Raw genomic sequence first — 21,947 nt, forward strand, 5'->3', positions numbered from 1 at the left:
AGCAAGGTATGTAGTCAGCAAGGTATGAAATCTACCAGGTATGAAGTCTGCCAGGTATGAAGTCTGCCAGGTATGAAGTCTGCCAGGTATGAAGTCTGCCAGGTATGAAGTCTACCAGGTATGAAGTCTACCAGGTATGAAGTCTACCAGGTATGAAGTCTACCAGGTATGAAGTCTGCCAGGTATGAAGTCTGCCAGGTATGAAGTCTGCCAGGTATGAAGTCTGCCAGGTATGAAGTCTGCCAGGTATGAAGTCTGCCAGGTATGAAGTCTGCCAGGTATGAAGTCTACCAGGTATGAAGTCTACCAGGTATGAAGTCTACCAGGTATGAAGTCTGCCAGGTATGAAGTCTGCCAGGTATGAAGTCTGCCAGGTATGAAGTCTGCCAGGTATGAAGTCTGCCAGGTATGAAGTTTGCCAGGTATGAAGTCTGCCAGGTATGAAGTCTGCCAGGTATGAAGTCTGCCAGGTATGAAGTCTGCCAGGTATGAAGTCTGCCAGGTATGAAGTCTGCCAGGTATGAAGTCTACCAGGTATGAAGTCTGCCAGGTATGAAGTCTGCCAGGTATGAAGTCAGTCAGGTATGTAGTCAGCAAGGTATGTAGTCAGCAAGGTATGTAGTCAGCAAGGTATGAAATCTACCTGATACGAAGGGGCCATGGAATACTGCTCCGCCTGCGTCAGCACGCCCTCGCCCTGCGTCCATACCTGCGTCAGCACCCATCTCTCCCTGCGTCCAAACCTGCGTCACCACCCCTCTCGCCCTGCATCCACATGTTACAAAAGTTAGACAATAGTGAGGAATAATTGGCCTATTTAAGTTAAGTTAGATTAGGCGAACTTAAGTTGGGTTGCTAACTTAGTTTTGTTTCAAAATATACAAAACGCATACACACAATATATTGAGTTGAATATACATATCAGTTCATAGGAAAAATCATGGAAAATATTAATAGAAAAGAAAATTCGAAACGATCACAAGTTTCCAGATGAAATTACCCTGCCAGCCTAAGGTCTCCTAAGGTTTCCCCAACGTCAAGAGACGGTCGTGCTAAAGTGCCCTTATCCTATCCTCCCAGAGAACCCAAAACAGAAAACGCGACAGTACGTTAATTTCGTGAACCGCTTCCATTTTCTAGTACGACCATTTTTTTTAGCCCTAGGTAGATTATACGTTAAAATGCGACGTTCTATTAGGTAGATGGACTACATGTATCCATCTACCTTGGCTAATACCTAAATACGTTAGAATGAAGGTGGTGGGGCTGAAATCTTGAGGGAGAAGTAGAAAGTTATTAAACAAAGGGACGTGGAACATTGTTAATGGTGCATTGTTAATGGTGCATTGTTAATGGTGCTTAACTCGGTAAGCAAATTAAAGATCCAGTAGCTGCCAGTTTCCTCTTCCAGCGCCTCGGTGTCATGATACAAAGGGGGAACGCTTCTTGTATTCTTGAAGAGCTCTGCAGAGCTAAAGTGAAGCTCTTTAATAACAAGGTTTTGGAACAGTGATTAAAATATATCAAAACGATAATATGTTTTATAATAATAAATATATTAGAGAAGGAAATAGAATGACAATATACTTTTCAGTTTCTCGAATTAATGAAGATATTTATTTTACTGCATCTCTCACACACACACACGCACGCACACACACATACACACGCACACACACACACACACACGCACACACACACACACACACATACACACACATGAGGCAATACATTCATTAGTGTCAACACTAATAGCTGTTGTATGAAGCTCCTACACCCTCATGCAACCGAGCCGTCTACAGTAAGGTATTGTATGTACACCATTTAGTAGTTCAGGGAATAAATAATTGTAAAATATGTAGTTTAATATTATTTATTATTTTTGGGATGATTCATTTAAAGTATAAAAGTAGACAGAGAACAATATATATATATATATATATATATATATATATATATATATATATATATATATATATATATATATATATATATATATATATATATATATATATATATATATATATATATATAAACTCGTCTTATGTAAGAATATTGTACATTAATTATAGGAATAACTGAAGGCGATACGTAAAAATCATCTATTATATTTTTCAGTTTGTCATCTACTCCTCGATATTTATTGGGTTCTATATTGGTTTTGAAGTACGCCAGCGACTCTTTAGAAATCCATTTTTTTGGTAAATCAAAAATTCTATCGCCATATAACATGGAAATAGAATTGAGGTTTCAAAGATTTGTTTGATTGAGGTTCAGTTAATCAACGGCTCTAGTCAGGATATTAATTTTAAGCGATGTAGCATGATTTATTATACAGTTTAAGAATATGCTTTTTCTATAATTGATTTTTAAGCAAATGGTGAAATACATAGAAGTTATAACGTCAATATCTGAAGTTTAGCAGTCTGCTCTGAACAACTCAAATGGTTTAAAAGTATTTTTTTTAAGATTTGTACGTGTCAATATGAAGAGAGATTGAAATTGTTATATTCAGAAGACATTACAATTATACTGCTTATTTTTTTACTGGGGAGTACGTATTATTTCCTTATTTGTTATAAGAGTACAGATTAAAAGTATAAGAGTAAGAGTATAATGACGACGTTTCGACTTGAGAATGGTCCAGGACGGACCGAAACGTCGTCGTCCCTTCAATTTCTAGTGTGTGGTCTGGTCAACATACTTCAGCCACGTTATTGTGACTCATCGCCTGCATAAGAGTATAACTCCAGAGTACAGAAAATTAAACTATCACTACCCCTCAAAGTTCGCTTTGGCTTTACCTAAGACATCTTGAAGGTACCTGAAAGCTGCCTACTTACTAAACAATGTTTCAGTTCAAGATAAGGAATCAAGTACCTTAAAGACTTTTTCCCTCAAAGGTCAAAGCAAAGTTTTGAGGGGAATATAACCAATTTTTTCTCTACTTTGCAGGCATAAGGAATTAGAAATGGTCACTTATTACCCAAGAGTAAAAACTGTGTTACGTTGTGTTACGTTGTGTTACTATCCTTCATGGATTCCACAGTCAATCTTTCATCAATTTGTCTCTCATCTCTCGTCAATACTTGTAACATGTTGTCGTATGTATGCCATAGAGAGAGACCTGTACACAGCGTGTATGCGTCTCATAGTGTATCTTAGCATGTGCTATATAACACTTGCGTCAACTGTTCATTATGTTAGATTTGCTGTATATATATATATATATATATATATATATATATATATATATATATATATATATATATATATATATATATATATATATATATATATATATATATATTTCAAGGACCAAAACAAGATTTTGGGGAGTTATCCCTAAAAGACTTGTTATCTCCGAGACTGTTCTTACTGTGTGTAGCAAGAACAGCTTGCAATGCCCAGTGGGTATATTGTCAGAGAACATATGCGTCTCTCAGATAAATGCATTAATATTGCCAGCGAACTGTTGCAAAAAATGCATTGTTTCACAAACATATTAAGTTGTAATAGTATAAAGTTCATAATAAATCTGACAATAACAGCTTGTGCTGTATATATATATATATATATATATATATATATATATATATATATATATATATATATATATATATATATATATATATATATATATATATATATATATATATGTGTGTGTGTGTGTATATCACGAAAATAAACACGTGATTAAGAATGTGACAATGTCAGACCACGAAGGAAAAATGAAACAGGAAATTTCCTTAAGTACTTTCGTATATTAAATACATCTTCAGAAGGACCTTCTGAAGATGTATTTAATATACGAAAGTACTTAAGGAAATTTCCTGTTTCATTTTTCCTTCGTGGTCTGACATTGTCATATATATTTATATATATATATATATATATATATATATATATATATATATATATATATATATTTATATAGATATATATATCGTACCTAATTGCCAGAACGCACTACTTGGCCTAGCATGCAAAGCACTATTTGCCTTATAGGCAGAGTAATTCTTGTTCTTAAAAAAAAATCCAATTGGTTTATTTCAATTAATATTATTATTATATTATATAAAGATCATCAATTACAAACTTAGTTATGTTAGTTTAGGTTAGGTAAGTTAGGTTTGGTTTTCTACGTTAGTTTTAACTTATGTTGACCAGACCACACACTAGAAGTTGAAGGGACGACGACGTTTCGGTCCGTCCTGGACCATTCTCAAGTCGATTGTCGCTTTTAACTTATGTTTATACAAATTAAATCACATGTTATATAATGAAAAAGCTTTATTTTTTCATAAGAAACAATTTTAAGAAAATATTTAACTTCAGGAAAACTCAGTTTATTAGGCAAATCGGGCCTTGCATAGTAGGCCAAGTAGGCCGTAGTAGGATTCAATTGGGCATAACTAACTATTCAGGAAAAATTAAAATTTAAATAATCCTGGCACTTTCGTGATTCAATAGATGTTCAAGGAATACAGGCCTACTGTATTGCTTGTATTACTAGACTGCCGCAGGCTGGTCGATGTCGGTCCAATTGGTTGCATTAAGAACGAGGGGGTTGAACAAGCCCCATATATTGACCCCCTGACAAAGCCGGCGGAAGATGGGTGGCCGGTTCCCAAGATTTCTTGACGAAAACAGAAAATTCGGTTATAAGCATAAGTTTCATATCTGAACAAATCGTAGCAGAAATCGTCCACCAGACTTTGTAACACAGTGGTTGCCAGGATCAGGTTGGGTTACTGTTACCTGTGGCAGGTGGCTACAATTACCTGTGGCAGGTGGCTATCGTTACCTGTGGCAGGTGGCTACCGCTACCTGTGACAGGTGGCTACCTTTATCTGTGGCAGGTGGCTACCGTTACCTTTGGCAGGTGGCTACCGTTACCTGTGACAGGTGGCTACCTTTACCTATGGCAGGTGGCTACAATTACCTGTGGCAGGTGGCTACCGTTACCTTTGGCAGGTGGCTACCGTTACCTGTGACAGGTGGCTACAATTACCTGTGGCAGGTGGCTCCCGTTACCTGTGGCAGGTGGCTACCGTTACCTGTAGCAGGTGGCTACAGTTACCTGTGGCAGGTGGCTACCGTTACCTGTGGCAGGTGGCTACCGTTACCAGTGGCAGGTGGCTACCGTTACCTGTGACAGGTGGCTACCGTTACCAGTGGCAGGTGGCTACCGTTACCTGTGACAGGTGGCTACCGTTACCTGTGACAGGTGGCTACCGTTACCTGTGGCAGGTGGCTACCGTTACCTGTGGCAGGTGGCTACCGTTACCAGTGGCAGGTGGCTACAGGTGACGGATCCTCCCAATACTGAGCACACCAGGTGCATACTCTGTGAGCAGGAACTAGGAATGATCTCCTTTACTACATCACCGAATGCCCAGTTATTAGACCATTCAGACCCGTTAGCATGAGGTACCTGGAGCTTTGCAATTACTTTATTCACTCTTGTGTTCATGATGATATCCTCATATTGCACGCAATGTTAGCCAATGCAGCCTACTTATCACATGCCTCTGTACGACTAACCATCCTGTGTAATGGGGATTTTTAGCATCACGTAGCTAGTTATTTGCCACACTATATACTCCCCGTCATATAGTCTAGGACAGCTGCACAAATGCACATATACCTAAATGTATTACTAAAGTGAAAAAATCTATATTATATTTTCTTGGACAGAGATGGAGGCATAGTGAAGGAGAGACTGGTTAAGAGAGATGAGAGAAGGAGTGAGAGAGAGAGGGGAGAGGTAAGATTGGAACTAAGAGATTGAGGGAATGTTAGTGGGGAGAGAAGGAGAGATAGGGAGAAAAGTGAGGAGAAGAGGGGTAAAAACGCGAGCTGGAGAGAAGGTAGAGAGAAGAAGAGAAGGTAGGAGAGGGTTAAGATGGGTGGTAGGAAGAAAATGGGATACAGGGAAATAGAGATGTGAATGTGGGGAGATTGGGAGAGAGCGCTCTCCCGATATATATATATATATATATATATATATATATATATATATATATATATATATATATATATATATATATATATATATATATATATATATATATATATATATATATAAGCAATACCTGTTGATTTAACTACCAGATCGATTTTCGATATTTTCATATGTTTAATTTGAGATGAGTTCACACCTAATAATATCCACATATTAATACATTTAATATCTGTTTTAGGCATTATTGAGAAATAATCAAAATATTTATGATAACTTTGATTAGGTTAACTTAATTTATAATGAAAAACTATCATTGCAAAATATACATATCAACATACATTTAAACATTAATTTTCTAAAGAGAAATAACTGTAAAAGAAAAAAATTGTGTAAAAATTGTAATTTGGATTTTTTTTTCATACAGTCCCAATTAATGCATAAATGAATTCCATATACTTTTTTGTGGAAGAAAAATCTCAATTTTTGCTCTCAGTAATGTTAGATCCTAAGAAAATAACATATTAAGTGAACAGCTTAGAATTTCCTGAAATTTGAGGAGAGAGAGAGTGAGAGAGAGAGAGAGAGAGAGAGAGAGAGAGAGAGAGAGAGAGAGAGAGAGAGAGAGAGAGAGAGAGAGAGAGAGAGAGAGAGAGAGAGAGAGAGAGAGAGAGAGAGAGAGAGAGAGAGAGAGAGAGAGAGAGAGAGAGAGAGAGAGAGAGAGAGAGAGAGAGAGAGAGATATGCAACTTTTAGATGGAAGGCTGACACAAGCTTTTATGTCAGGTTTGCTTAGGTTAGGTTTGGTTAGGTTACGTTACTTTAAGTTAGCTTCGTTGAAGTGATGAGAATTTTGATAGCGGGAGAGTTTTGTCAGATGTCGGAGCAGTACTGTTGACGAAAAAAATTATATATATATATATATATGTCGAGAATAAACCAATCTAAGAAGTGAAATATACTTTGAACTAGATGGGAATTACCAAAATTTTTGAAACCCTCCTGAGAACAGCAAAAATGTGAAATAATTATAGATGTGACATGAATTTGCTGCCCGGATTAATGATAGAGGATTGAGAAACTAATCTTAAATAATATATAAAAGCCACAAGAATTATATATACATTATATTTGCCTATGTGATAAAATTTCTATAATTAAAATCAGATATAATGCACCTTGATATCACAGTGCAAGATGAGGATGAGGTATGAGGATGAGAACCATGGCTCAGATATGAGGAAGACCATAGTTGAGGAATGAGTGACAGCACCATGGCTAAGGCATGAGAAGGGAGGACCATTGCTCAGGTATGAGGATAATGGCTGAAAAATGAGGTATACCCCTGCCTGAGATATGAGGAGAGCCATGACTAAGGTATGCGCAGGAGGACCATGGCTGAGGCATAATGAGGAGCACAACATGGTATAATGATGGTATAATGTTTAAGTATAATGATTAAAACACTATGGCTGAGGTATGATGAAGGGGCCATAGGTGAGGTATGACAAGTGAGGAAACAATATAACTTACGAAATTAAAGTTATTTAAAATATTAATAATAAATATAATTATTATTTTGATTATTGTAATTATAATTTTTTTTAATTAAAATTTCGACACAATTTTTTAGAGGATTTCAAATTCAAAAAGAATTTCTAAAAATTGAGGAAAACAATATTTAAATTTGTAAAAAAAAAATATTTAAGCTAATGTATGAAAGAATTAATATATAGGTGAGTGATAATTTGAGAGCGATCTAACTTATCCTACCATACCTCACATATGTCTGGGATGCTCCCAGACGCAGGTTCGAGTCCTCGTCACTGCCCTTGTGGATTTGTTAACTTATCCTAACCTAACATACCCTAATTTAGTTTAGCTTAACTTGGCACTTATATAAAATAATATGATTTTATAAATTCAGGCTGGATAAAATGACTGATCATAATTATGGCCATAGTGAAAGGAAGAAAAGAGAGAGAGAGAGAGAGAGAGAGAGAGAGAGAGAGAGAGAGAGAGAGAGAGAGAGAGAGAGAGAGAGAGAGAGAGAGAGAGAGAGAGAGAGAGAGAGAGAGAATATTCACCACAAACTGACTACATTGCTTAAGTTCCTGGAGGCAAATCAACCAATCAATTATACAATAAATAAGATCTGGGTTTTATACAACGAATAAATTTATTTTCCAGTTTAACTGGATAATAACACACACACACACACACACACACACACACACACACACACACACACACACACACACACACACACACACACACACACACACACACACACACAAACACACACACACACACACACACACACACATACACACATACACAGGACCCGGTGGCCGAGCGGACAACACGCTGTACACGTGATCTTGTGGTCCCGGGTTTGATCCCGGGCGCAGGGGAGAAACGATGGGCAGAGTTTCTTTCACCCTATTTCCCTGTTACCAATCAATAAATAGGTACCTGGGAGTTAGTCAGCTGTCACGGACTGCTTCCTGGGGTGTGTGTGTGTGTGTGGTGTGGGGAAAAAAATAGTAGTAGTAGTAGAAACAGTTGATTGGCAGTTGAGAGGCGGGCCGAAGGGGCAGAGCTCAACCCCCGCAAGCACAACTAGGTGAATACAACTAGGCGAATAGAGAACCTTGCGACTAAGTGGACAGCGCTTGAGGAGTTGTAGCCCTAAGGGCCTGGGTTCGATTCCCAGCCGAGGCGGAAAGAAATGGGTAAACTTTCTCCTGATTTTCCTGTTCACCTTGAATTAAATAGGTACCCGAGAGCTAGACAGCTGCTACGGGCTGCATCTTAGGAACGTGTGTGTGTGTGTGTGTGTGTGTGTGTGTGTGTGTGTGTGTGTGTGTGTGTGTGTGTGTGTGTGTGTGTGTGTGTGTGTGTGTGTGTGTGTGTGTGTATGTTAGAGAGAAATATATTTTTGTTAGACATAATAGATGAAAAAATATATCGGTTAGAAAAACAGGGTCAAAGAGCTAATTGCTCGATTCTGCAGGCACAAATAGTAAATATTAAATATGCACGCTCACACACACACACACACACACACACACACACACACACACACACACACACACACACACACACACACACACACACACACACACACTTCAATTATTGCCCTCATATCTATTTATTTTTTTAATTCGTCAAAAGTCCCTTATCACTTCCTCTCGCTGTAAATTGATAACCTGCACCACTATTATCCCTGTACTTCAAGCCTGAGACTGGAAGTTGCATTTAATACTTACCAACACTGAAGAGTCTCAAAATTAGAAACATTAATGCTGATGGAACAACAAATAAAGCAAATGAACTGAAACAGCACGAATCCTGCTGTAAAAGAAACATTTGATAATGAAATAACTGAAATGATTACTAATTCAATATTCCCTTTGTAAAAAAAATTGCAAGATGACAATGGAAACAGGTGGCTGGGATAGCAGGTTGCTGGTCAGTGCTAAATGGTTACTTAGGAAAGATAAGGTCCAAGTGTTGCTGAAATTACCAGGAAAGATGAGAGTAAAGGTGGCTTGACCTAACTTCTCACAGACATCTATTAAAGACGTGTACAAGAATATGACAACATTAGCTAGATTTCCATAAATATGCTGCAAGGAGAGAAAGACTGAAGCTAAAGTTGCTTGTAATGGGCGACTTCAATCATGGCTAAACTGAGAAACAATAGAACCGAGAAGGGGAGAGAGAAGACATGGAGGACGAAGCTAGTAGAAGTACAGAAAGGAACTTCAAAACAGAGCATGCCTGTGAAGAAATCCCTGCCAGCATGGCTAGATTTTATGTTCACGTAGAACAAACTAGACTTTGAACAAACCACACACCAGAAATTGAAGAAACGACGAAGACGACAATTCTTACCGTAATATTCAACTTCTTACTATAAGAGAGAGAGAAGTACCAAATATTTAGAAAACGGCGAATGTGGTTACCATTATATATATATATATATATATATATATATATATATATATATATATATATATATATATATATATATATATATATATATATATATATATATATATACAAAAAATGAATGCAGACTAAGCGCCACTGAAGTACAAACCAGTGTCACTAACAAACATCTCCTTATAAGGTGCAAACAAAACTAATCATAAGGATGTTAAAGAAACATTTAGAACAGTAGAATTATGTCTATAAGCACTCAAATTAATCATCAGGAAGAACATTGGACAGAGTGCATCTTCCTTGACTGTTATAAAGCATTTGACACTGTCAGACTAAATAGATTCCATTTCAAGCTAGAGAAACAGGAAGAACTCTGGATTAAGTGAGAGAGAGTTCCCCTCTATATCTGGCTGCGATATCATAGGTGAGTGAAGGTGAGGATATCCTAATAAAGTGAGGGAGGAATAAGGATTGAGTGTTGATGTTTCATTGAGTTGAAGCTGTCCAAGGATATTAGGATGAATAAAGACAGAACATTTGCTTAGCGATGAAGCCAACATGGTGGATAATAATGGCTGAATAAAGTGAAGCATGAATAATAAATTAATTATAAATCAGACACGAATGTAGATGATAACAAGGAGGAATACAAACAGGAACAAGAATAATTGGCAGTGGGGACACAAGGGGTATATAATAGATAATTAGGATCAAAAGAGGGGACAATGGACATTGGACAGTGAATAGAGACCAAGTATGATAACAGGAGGGGGTGAAGGGGGAGAAGTCTACACTATGATAACCACCGCAAAAATATCCATTTAATACACTCATTACATGGTACTTACAGTCAAGTCAAAGTACCAGATGATATCATCAACGAGCGATAACTGTTGGCTATATTTGTACAGTAGCTGAACGGGTTTAATACAGAGCTGACAACACACTGACCCAGCAATAACGAGTCGTTTTCTCAAGGTCAAAAGAACCCAAAAATTATTTCCCATTTTTTCCCTTACATGAGAAATTTCAGTGCCTCTCCAAAATCAGGTTTAGTGTGTCAGTCAAATTGTCTGTCTAGTTTTTTATAGCTTTTTCCGTCTGTTCAGTTCTACTCTGAGCCTCTCTCTCAAGTTCTGTTCCCTGCTTGTGGCTTGTTCAGTTCTTCTCACTACTTCTGTTCTTTTACTGTTCTACTCCATACTTCTGTATGTTTATATCCCTGCTTATGTCTGTTCATTTCTCTCAGCTTTCGTCTCTCTGGTTACATTCTCTGCTTCTGTCAGCCTAGTTCTCCGCTTTATTCTGCTGAGTTCCTCGTCAACCTGCTTCCAACTGGAGGTGTGTGTGTGTGTGTGTGTGTGTGTGTGTGTGTGTGTGTGTGTGTGTGTGTGTGTGTGTGTGTGTGTGTGTGTGTGTGTGTGTGTGCGTGTGTGTGTGTGTGTGTGTGTGTGTGTGTGAAGGCAAGGTCGACACAGGCGTCAACAACACTTCCCCTGTGCCTGTCAGGGCACTCACTTGCCCAACCACTTGAGCAGGACGGTAGAGCGACGGTCTCGCTTCATGCAGGTCGACGTTTAATTCCCTACCATCCAAGTGGTTGGGCACCATTCCTTTTCCACCCGTCCCATCCCAACTCCTTATTCTGACCCTCCTTCCAAGTGCTATATAGTCGTAATGCCTTGGCGCTTCTCCTGAATCTTCCTTTCCTTTTCTGTAGAGTGAAGGCCACCATTTCTTTCCTCCGTGACTGTTACATCTAGGAACGGCAACTTACCTCCACTCTCCATCTCGTTAGTGAAACACAACATGGAAACTTCACCTGGAATGTATCCACGTAGCAATCGCCCATTGTGCAGGTACCTACAGGAATATGTCAACAGGATAATTGTAGTTGACATCAGGTTTTAGATCCATGTCAACGAGGATGTATTCAAACAACGTCTTCTTTCAATGCTCAAGCAACAAGACTCTATCTTAAAACATAATCTCTCTCCCTCACAGCCAGATCGCCACCAGAGTTATCCTGACCGAAAAAAATATTGAAATAATCGAAAAAAAAACAATGATAATATTAGATTAAACAACGGCGAAGCACAACATATCATATTATATCTGAACCAGCTATTAACAGCTGCCTCTCACACAAGTATATTCTCAAGATCAAGGCTGAATAACCAGCGACCTGCCCCCAGCTATTATAAAAAGATTGGAAGTAAGGAAAATACAAATAAATGGCCCTTTAGCCTATGTGGCATCATACTTTACCTCATTCTCTTTCATTATATATTCCGTTGTTCAGGCTATCTTAACTTTATTTCACCTCTGCCTTTAGGAAATGTTAACAGGATCAACACAGTGAATCTCTTTAGCGTCAGTCCAAACAAAATGGAAAAAAATAACTCGGAGGGTTAATTTTAAATTAACTCGGAGAGTTAATTTTTTCAACTGTAGTGTATTGCGGTCTCCCTCAAGTTTTGATTCTTCTCGTTAACTTAGCATCATCAGAAAACATGGATAAGAATGAGTTTACTTCCGCTTTTAAATCTTTTACATATCTTAGAAACAGAAGGGGCCCTCTAGTACCGACCCTTGAGGTCGGTACTAGAGAGCCCCTTATACAAATCGACTTCTATACACCCGACTTCTATATAATTGACTTATCTCAGTCTATTCGTTTGGCGCGTGAGTATGTGTACATAAGTGTACGTGTGTATTCACCTAATTGTATTCACCTAGTTGTGCTTGCGGGGGTTGAGCTAAAGCTCTTTCCGCCCGCCTCTCAATTGTCAATCAATCAAAAAAAATAATTTTCTTCTTCACAAACACCCCCCCCCCTCCTCCCAAGGAAGCAGCCCGTAACAGATGTAAAGCTCCCAGGTACCTATTTACTGCTAGGTGAGCAGGTGCATCACGGTGAAAGAAACTCTGCCCATTTGTTTCCGCCATCGCCGGGGATCGATTCGCGGTCCCTAGGATTACGAATACTAAGCGCTGTCCACTCAGCTACCAGGCCCTTATTAGTCTGGTGTGTGTGCGTGTGTGTGTGTGTGTGTGTGTGTGTGTGTGTGTGTGTGTGTGTGTGTGTGTGTGTGTGTGTGTGTGTGTGTGTGTGTGTGTGTGTGTGTGTGTGAGTGCAATTTTGGTTCACTTTATATATCGAAGATTAGAGTTCAGGCGTTGAAAAATGCAAGACCGTCACTCTATCAACCAGACCAAGATGCTTACAAGAAGAGTCTGAAGAGAACCCAAAAGGTAATCAAACTAAGAATTTAAACGTTTCCTGAAGATCCACATATTAGTATCTAGTAGCAATCCTCCCCAATCATCCATGTCATAATAGAAGCAATCTACGCTATACCAGGCAGAAACATTGCAGACATTTTCTGTGAATTAAGATAAAATAGCTTCGACGCCTGATAATCCATCAATCATTGAAAATTGCTGAACTAGTTGCAGCTGCCGAAAAAAGGAGCCACTTTATCTTGGTAGTAATCAGATGAACCTTTGTTCACACGAGTAAGAAAACGACTGTGGGCTTCGCAAATCTCTCTTTCTCTCTCTCTCTCTCTCTCTCTCTCTCTCTCTCTCTGCATGCCACGCTGACTTCCTCGCATACGAAAATACGCTATCAGTCTGGACAACGTTGAGTACAGAGTTGAGGAAATAAACCCAGAAATAAATCAACTTGCTTTTGCAGGAACGGTTGAGGGCCACAGGACTGACACCTCACAAACAAGGCTCGACATTGGCTGGCCTCATTGAGAGACATTTAAAGTATTGATAGAAATATAGTTCATCTCTTTTGTTTGGTGCAATCGGACTCAAACACAAGGCAGCAATTTCAAGACCTGCCAAACCCACAATAATATTTTTTCAAGTCGAAAGAATTTCTTTTCACCGCTTGAGCAATAAACCCATGGAACAGCCTTTTAGAGGTTGATTAACCCCTATGCATTATTTTAATTCACTATACACACACAAACACACACACACACACACAAACACACACACACACACACACACACACACACACACATACACACACACACACATATACTTATTTATATATATGGAAAGGAGAATGAAGATGGAAACATAGTTGATCAGCCCTATATACCCGCCAGGGGACATCACCTGACCACCTGGCTTACATGGGGATATTCCCCATATAAGCTTCAATATAGCAATGTCAATACAATATAGCATCCATTTAACCTGTTTGGCACTCTTATATATCTTCCAGTTATGGATATTAATAGGAGCTGCCTCGTATGGGTTATTAGGCCTTCTGTAGTTACCTTTTCTCTTTTGTTTCCTTCCCATCACCTTTTCTTATTGGTCAGGTAATCTGCCTTGGCGGGTATGTAAGTCTGATCAACCATGTTTCCATCTTACGGGCTATTCATGCCCGTGCCTCCTCTTGGGTGGCTTAATCTTTATCAATCAATCAATCTGTTTCCAACTTCATTCTACTTGGCTCTGATGAAGGTGACTTAAGCCGAAAACGTGTTAAGCATTCGCTATTTTTTACATGTGGTTTTTCCGCATACATGGATCAATGCTTCTGTGATCATTATATTATATATATATATATATATATATATATATATATATATATATATATATATATATATATATATATATATATATATATATATATATATATATATATATATATATATATTCAGCCCCTCACCCACAACGTCCTGCCAAGACTGACACCACAAAATATATTCTAAATAAAGAAGACTAAAATGCAATAATATCACCAAGATGCAAAAAAAAAAAAACGAAATAAAAAATACACGTTTCGCTTTATTTAAACTGTACAGAGAACATCCTGAAGCTGGCGTGCCTCCTGACGGGAAGGTAAAACATGGTGAACTGGTGGCGTTTACATAAATGAAAATCAAGGTTCAATGGAAGATAAAAAAAAAATGCCTATAAAGAACCAAGGATGTTGTGTGCTGGCAAGAGATGGAGGGCTGTGGTGGGTATGTGGGCCTGCGGGCCGCTCCAAGCAACAGCCTGGTGGACCAAACTCTCACAAGTCGAGCCTGGCCTCGGGCCGGGCTTGGGGAGTAGAAGAACTCCCAGAACCCCATCAACCAGGTATCAACCAGGAGGTCATTGCGGAGATTTGTTTCAAGAGACGTGGTGATCTAGGCGAGCCTCAGGGCACAGTGGTATAAGTTATCAGTGTTTTGAAAGGGGGCATCACTGTCCATTTTTTTGAAAAAACAATGTTTTGTCTAGAAGAGGCAACATTTGCACATTATTTGACACCATTCTTGTGCTGGAGAGGAACAACTGCATTTTCCAAACAAAATGGATTGATTTATGCTTATGTGTACTTTTAAGGCGTCCGAAAGGTTTAAGGCGTCGTTAAATCAATGATGCCCAGTACGAATCTTTTACGTATTTCCTGCTCTTCTGCATTTAGAAATGAAGTTAAAGAAATAACTCACTAAAGTTCTTTTGTACAGTTTTATCGAGCCTGAAGCGTGACCCCCAAAAGCACGTGTTTCGCTCAAACTCTCTTCAACATCTACGGAGGCAGAGGTGGATACATGGTAGCATGGAAGTGGATACATATGTAATGTATACATACATCACATGTATCGTTTAGGATGAGAGATGAGGTGATACACAGTCAATATCGATTGGGACAGTAGGTGGGAAGTGAGGTGGAAGTTGTGGCTTGGTCTCGATAATAAGGTGTACTTAGGTCTAAGCTAGCTGTTGATATCTGGATGAGAGTGTTTGATATGTAGTGCTTCGGCTACACCTAGTTTCTGTTGAGGTTGTGTATGTCGATTGGTTGGTCGTGGTTGGTCAGGCTATCTCTCGTGATGATCTGGTTATGTGTAGAAACGATGTGATCTCTGACACTGCATTGTTGGTCTGTGCATTGTCAAGCACCTTGAAAGAGATGTTATTGTCTTGTCTATATGTTGAGATCAGTGGGGCTTGAAGTACACAAGTGGGTATGTAAAGATACAGACGACATTCTTATGGGATTTCACTTGGTGGCGATGGCGTTCTTCATGAGCAGGTTGGCTCAGGTGTTCTTTCTCCTGAAGTAAATTGTGAATTGTCTTCTGGTTATTCACGTTTGTATTAATGTCCTACAGGGCTGTTTTCTCCGTCATGAGAGCCGAGGAAAGGTATTTCCCTGTAGAAGTTGAATGGAATTAAAATAGGTGAATTAGGAGAGGTTGAATGAATACTGTAGTTTCGACCTTTTCAGCAAGAAAGAGCATTGCAGTTCACCTTTCTTTTAATGGTCTTGTCAACCTAACCGTTAGAGTATACGTTGTAAGCCAAGAACTACCTACTTCTACTGAGCTCCTCATCAATCTGCTTCCAACTGAAGCTGGGTAAGATGCAAGGTTAACACAGGCGTCGATAACACTTCGTCTGTACTTAACAGAGCACTCACTGCTAGCATTAAGGAGAATTTCTATGTTGGTTTTTCCTTAGTATTGGCAGCAGTATGAAAGCCAGCATTCTTTTCCGAGACTTTTACATGTAGAAAAGGTAACTTACCATCCCTCTCCATCTCGTAAGTGAACCTCACTCGAAGGCTTTCTTAAGCCATAGCAAGTGTTCCATGAAGGCAAGACACCTGCAAAAAGAATGCCATTAAATACCTACAATAGACATGAGGTTTAAGGTTCAACTCAACAAGGACAATCTCCTCAATAGCACCTAAGAGAGATGACCTGAAAGGCGGAGTTGAAGATCCTGCTTGAGGACGTATTCGACTTTAAGACACAGAGTAAGGTCGTCACCATGGATTCATTACAAGCAAAGCTTCTGATAGATGGAGGTCAGGCTCGTGGTAACTACAGAAGCATCATACTGTCATCTAAACTTAAAGAAGCTACTTCATAAGCTTACCATGGAGTCTTCGTAAGAATAAGGTTGTAGCTGTTAGACTAGGCGATAAGTCGCCAATATATGTAATTTTCAAATAGGAAGAATATTTTGAGAAAATACATTTCATTCTCTCTAACCAAATTAAATTCCTAAGGATCACTAGGGGATTCCACTGCCGGACCAAGAAAGCAAAGGTAAAGAAATTGGTTGAAATTGTAAATGCTAAAATAATCCTAGACTTCACCTGTTGTTAGCTACAAGAAAACAGAGGCCTGGAAACCTAGAAACACCTGGAAACACAATTCGTCGTCTCCTCAGCTACAAACCTTACCTTGCGGTTACCTTGAGGTGCTTCCGGGGCTTAACGTCCCCGCGGCCCGGTCGTCGATCAGGCCTCCTCCCGAGCAGGCCTAACCCCTACCTCGATGTACAGAACGACTAAATGACCCCATTACGCTCTTGTCTCCACACGAATCGTGCGATTTCAACGTAACCTCTCCGAAGGAAACGTCGTTATATCGAGGGACACAACAGTCGGGAGTGAGAACTTCTCTGGATCCTGAGACCCTGTTCACTCAAGTGTCCGTAGCTGAGACTATTGGAATGATGATGGGGACAAAGTTGTTAACCAGATCACACACTAGAAAGTGAAGGGACGACGACGTTTCGGTCCGTCCTGGACCATTCTCGAGTCTCATCGACTTGAGAATGGTCCAGGATGGACCGAAACGTTGTCGTCCCATCACCTTCTAGTGTGTGGTCTGGTCAACATACTTCAGCCACGTTATTGTGACTCATCGCCTGCATATGGACAAAGTTGGTCAGGATTCAATTTGCATTCTTTACATACAAGAATGTGCCCAAGAATCGCCTCTCCTGAGCCCGGATGAGGTCACGTATAAACATGTAGACAGTATTATCATGATATTTTACCCCCTTACTCCTCACAAGTGTAGAATGCAACACGGAAAAGACATTTTTATCAATTTTGTTGCTTTTAAATAGGAGTTTCACGAGTCACAAGACCATCTTCACTAGCTCTTTTCTTATCTTCTTAACACACAGAAAGAATCTACACGAATCCAGACGTCCTGAAACAGGCTGGAAGTCAGACCTGGAAAGCATGGAAACAAACTTAAGTCAATGGACTGAAGATTACAGATGAACAACACGTGGCTTAAAGGGTAAGAACGGGATGTAAACTATTCTTAGATAGTCTACACCAAAAAATGTTATTATTTTAGGTTCTGCAACATCAAGAATCAGATGCTAACTCTTCTTAGCTTTACAACATCAAATATCAGATGTTAACTATTCTTGGCTCTACAACATCAAGCAAAAGATGCTAACTCTTCTTAGCTCTACAACATCAAATATCAGATGTTAACTATTCTTGGCTCTACAACATCAAGCAAAAGATGCTAACTCTTCTTAGCTCTACAACATCAAATATCAGATGTTAACTATTCTTAGCTTTTACAACATCAACATCCTACTATGAATTTCACTTCACAATACAACAGCGACTGGTGCTACTTAACCTTCCCAGCTTGGTGCTTTCTTTTGAGACTTATACAACAGCGAGAAGATGATGGTAATTAATCTCAGCTGTTCAACGCCACGAACAAGTTAATGGAACACAAATGGCTCGAGAAACATACAGCGAGAAAGAGACATACAGGAAGTGACTAATAATAATCTGACAGATGGATGAAAATAAGGAAATGTGATGAATACTAGAAGACAGAGAAAGGGACAGGAGAAGATGATCAATAATGCTAAGCTTGAGGTTCAATAACGATCAAGATGAGGTTCAGTGACAGATTATTTGCAAGTTACTGTCTGTAGCACCTTGAGCTGAACAAACGAGTCTGTCTACTGCAACTTTAGCTGAACAAATAAGTCTGTCAATAGCTGATTGAGCTGAACAAAATTGTTTGAACAAACATGTCTGTTATTAGCAGCTTGAACTGAACAAACATGTCTGTTATTAGCAGCTTGAACTGAACAAACAAGTCTGTCATTAGGAGCTTGAACTGAACAAACAAGTCTGTCAATAGCAGCTTCAGCTGAACAAACACAGAGTCTTATCTTTTTCTTATCTTATCGTCTTATCAAAAGCAAGACTTTTGGGGAGATTTGCACTTCCATCATTACTTCCACATGGGTATTACAAATTACATTGTTAACTTAGTACTAAAAATAACTTTAACTGGTTTAAATGCCATTGTAAGCATTAGTAAGCCCATTTTTTAATATTATAAGTATTTATTCATAAAAATTAGTCAAATAAGAGCAAAAACGTATTTTTTTCCATTATTACTATTTGCATTTCCTACTATTAGTATTCCTACTTAAATTTAAGTAAATATTCATATTAATATTTAATAATCGTTATGCATTAATACATAATATATTCAGTTATGCATAATAACACTCGTAGTAATAATAATAAAAAAGTAATAAATTATATTTCTTATTATCACTATAATTATCTAAATTATTATTACTAATAATATTATTATATTTATTATTGAAATCATTAGTAATATTATTTTCACTAGGCATTCGATAACTGTATTTACTCTTATATATTATTAGAATTTTTTACTGAATATATTAGTAAATATTAAATACAGAAAAGCCCCAAAATGTACTTTTTTACACCTTATTTTATTTTGTCGTTCTTGGTATTTTTTCTGTATATTTGTATTTTCCTGTCGTCGCCCTGATATCCGTTACTGACACGACTCCAATGCAGACAGCAATATTTACAAACTTGCAACGATAAAGAAAAAAATTGGGAGGGAAATAAATTCGGGACTCAAAATCACTTCAAGACAATCTAGATAAGATTTTGAAATGGACGAAGGAGTGATAAATACAAGTTTAATGTTATCAAATGTAAGGTTCTACGGCTAGGTAATGATGATAGAGTTAAAAAGGATATCAGCTGGATTGTATTGAAATTGCGTGGTCTGAATGATAAGCACAAACTCATCACCTGGGACCATGACCTGGGGGCCTGACTGCTGAGTGGACAGCGCTTCGGATTCGTAGTCCTGAGGTTCTGGGTTCGATCCCCGGTGGAGGCGGAAAGAAATGGGCAGAGTTTCCTTTATCATGATGCAATTGCTCACCTAATAGTAAATAGATACCTGGGAGTTAGACAGCTGCTATGGGCTGCTTCCCGGGGTGTGTATAAAAAAGGAAGCCTGGTCGAAGACCGGGCCGCGGGGACGCTAAGCCCCGAAATCATCTCAAGATAACCTCAAGGGACGCATTTGAAGGCAAAAACCGGTGCATAAATGTTGGAAATAAGGCAAATAAGACATTGGGATTTATTTGTAAAGGCTTTAGCAATAAAATACTTCAGCTATTTCTTGCTCTTGTTAGGCCCCATTTAGGTTATGGGGCGAGTCCAGCGTACGATGATAAAGTTAATCCCACAAATTAGAAACCTTACATTATAAAGAAAGATAGAAAGAAATATTTAACTTACATACCCTATTGAGGTGAAGAGTTATGGGTGACATGATTGAGGTGTACAAGTGGATGAATGGGCTTAACAAAGGGAAATAACAAGGTATTCAATATCACAACACAAATTAGAAAACGAAATAGTGGATATTAAACTAAATAAGTTTACATTTAGGAAAGACCTGGGTAAATACTGGGTTGGTAACAGGGTTAATGTTGATTTGTGGAACAGATTATCGAGTGACATATTAGAGGTAGAATCACTTGACTGTTTCAAGTGTATTATGTATATGTATATGTATATATATATATATATATATATATATATATATATATATATATATATATATATATATATATATATATATATATATATATATATATATATATATGACTGCGCCACAAAAATAGCTCCAACATATATATATGACTCCACCAAAGGCATGACTTCCTTAACAAGTAACCTGCAGCCAGATTACAGTGTAGATGAAAATTGCAGGACATTAAAAGCAAGTAATACTCATGGACAATGTGTTCCTAAAATTAATTTAAATTGTATTTGCAATTTTTCGCAAAAAATACAACGCCAAAATGCAGGCAGAAAACTCAGTGTGTGTGTGTGTGTGTGTATATATATATATATATATATATATATATATATATATATATATATATATATATATATATATATATATATATATATATATATATATATATATATATATATATATATATATATATATATATATATATATATATATATATATATATGTAGGTTTTTAGTTTGTGAGGGTACCACCTCTGGTGCTAATGTGGAGACCCATAGCCTCGGAGAAGAAAATAAAAAGTATTCAGAGAAGACCTTGTGGCTCCTCACTGAACACTAATATTATCTTCTCCTACCACCCCCCATTCTTTTGTATGTACACATATATATATTTGTTTTATTTGAACTTTGTTACAAAAAAGGAGTTACATATAGGGTACAAAGATGGTTATCATAAGTTGTCCAGTTCCTCCAGCTCCTCAGATGGCGGGCAGGAACCCTGAATGCAATGTGCATTTCCCCTCTGTATCGCCACACTGAGGCGCTGGAAAAGAAAGCTGGCAGCTCTAGGGTCCCGTATTGTTTCAATGAGCTTATAACCCAGTTCCTTCAAAAAACTGGTAGCACTTTTACCCCAGGCGCCGAGTGTCTCAGAAGCAATGGGGACAAAATTGTAGTGGTGATCCAGTTCCCTGTACTTACGGGATTTGGCTACTTCCCTGTGAGTGGCAGCGCCACCCGGTTGTGCAACACTGAAGTCAATGTAGGTGTTAGCCAGGGTTGATACACACGTGTAGTCCCATACCTACTGCTTGCCGTTCTTCCAGGGGTTCACTGTGATACCATCTGGGCGACCAATAAGAGCATCAGAGTTACGGGGCGTAAGGTAACGGGGCTCTCTTTCAGCTGGGCATCCAGCTGTGGTGAGGCTCCTCTTGATAATGTCATTAACTTCACTGATATATGACAGTGTCAGGTCAGAGCACGAAAGAAGGATTAAGACAGGAGTTTCTGTAAGTACTTTCGTATATAATTATACATTTTCTCAAGGATGGATTTACATTTCCGTGGTGTGGGTATATATATATACAGGAATGAGGTGAGGTGAGAATGTCTTTCA

At 38.3% G+C, this 21,947-nt stretch overlaps 1 protein-coding gene across 3 annotated transcripts in view; it reads left to right on the plus strand.

The window, feature by feature from the left end:
- LOC138352238 (uncharacterized) overlaps nucleotides 1–21,947 on the plus strand; it is a 171,678-nt gene that overhangs the window by 18,525 nt on the left and 131,206 nt on the right. For 2 of the 3 annotated variants that reach the window (XM_069304522.1, XM_069304521.1), the window contains exon 2: nucleotides 17,866–17,984. The exons of the other annotated variant lie outside the window; for it this stretch is intronic. In XM_069304522.1, coding sequence (XP_069160623.1) covers nucleotides 17,962–17,984 — 23 coding nt within the window. In that variant the 5' untranslated portion in view covers nucleotides 17,866–17,961. The remainder of the gene's footprint in view (nucleotides 1–17,865; nucleotides 17,985–21,947) is intronic. 3 annotated transcript variants of the gene reach the window in all.

This window comes from Procambarus clarkii, chromosome 52 (assembly GCF_040958095.1).
Source record: "Procambarus clarkii isolate CNS0578487 chromosome 52, FALCON_Pclarkii_2.0, whole genome shotgun sequence".
Classification (NCBI taxonomy): Eukaryota; Metazoa; Arthropoda; class Malacostraca; order Decapoda; family Cambaridae; genus Procambarus; species Procambarus clarkii.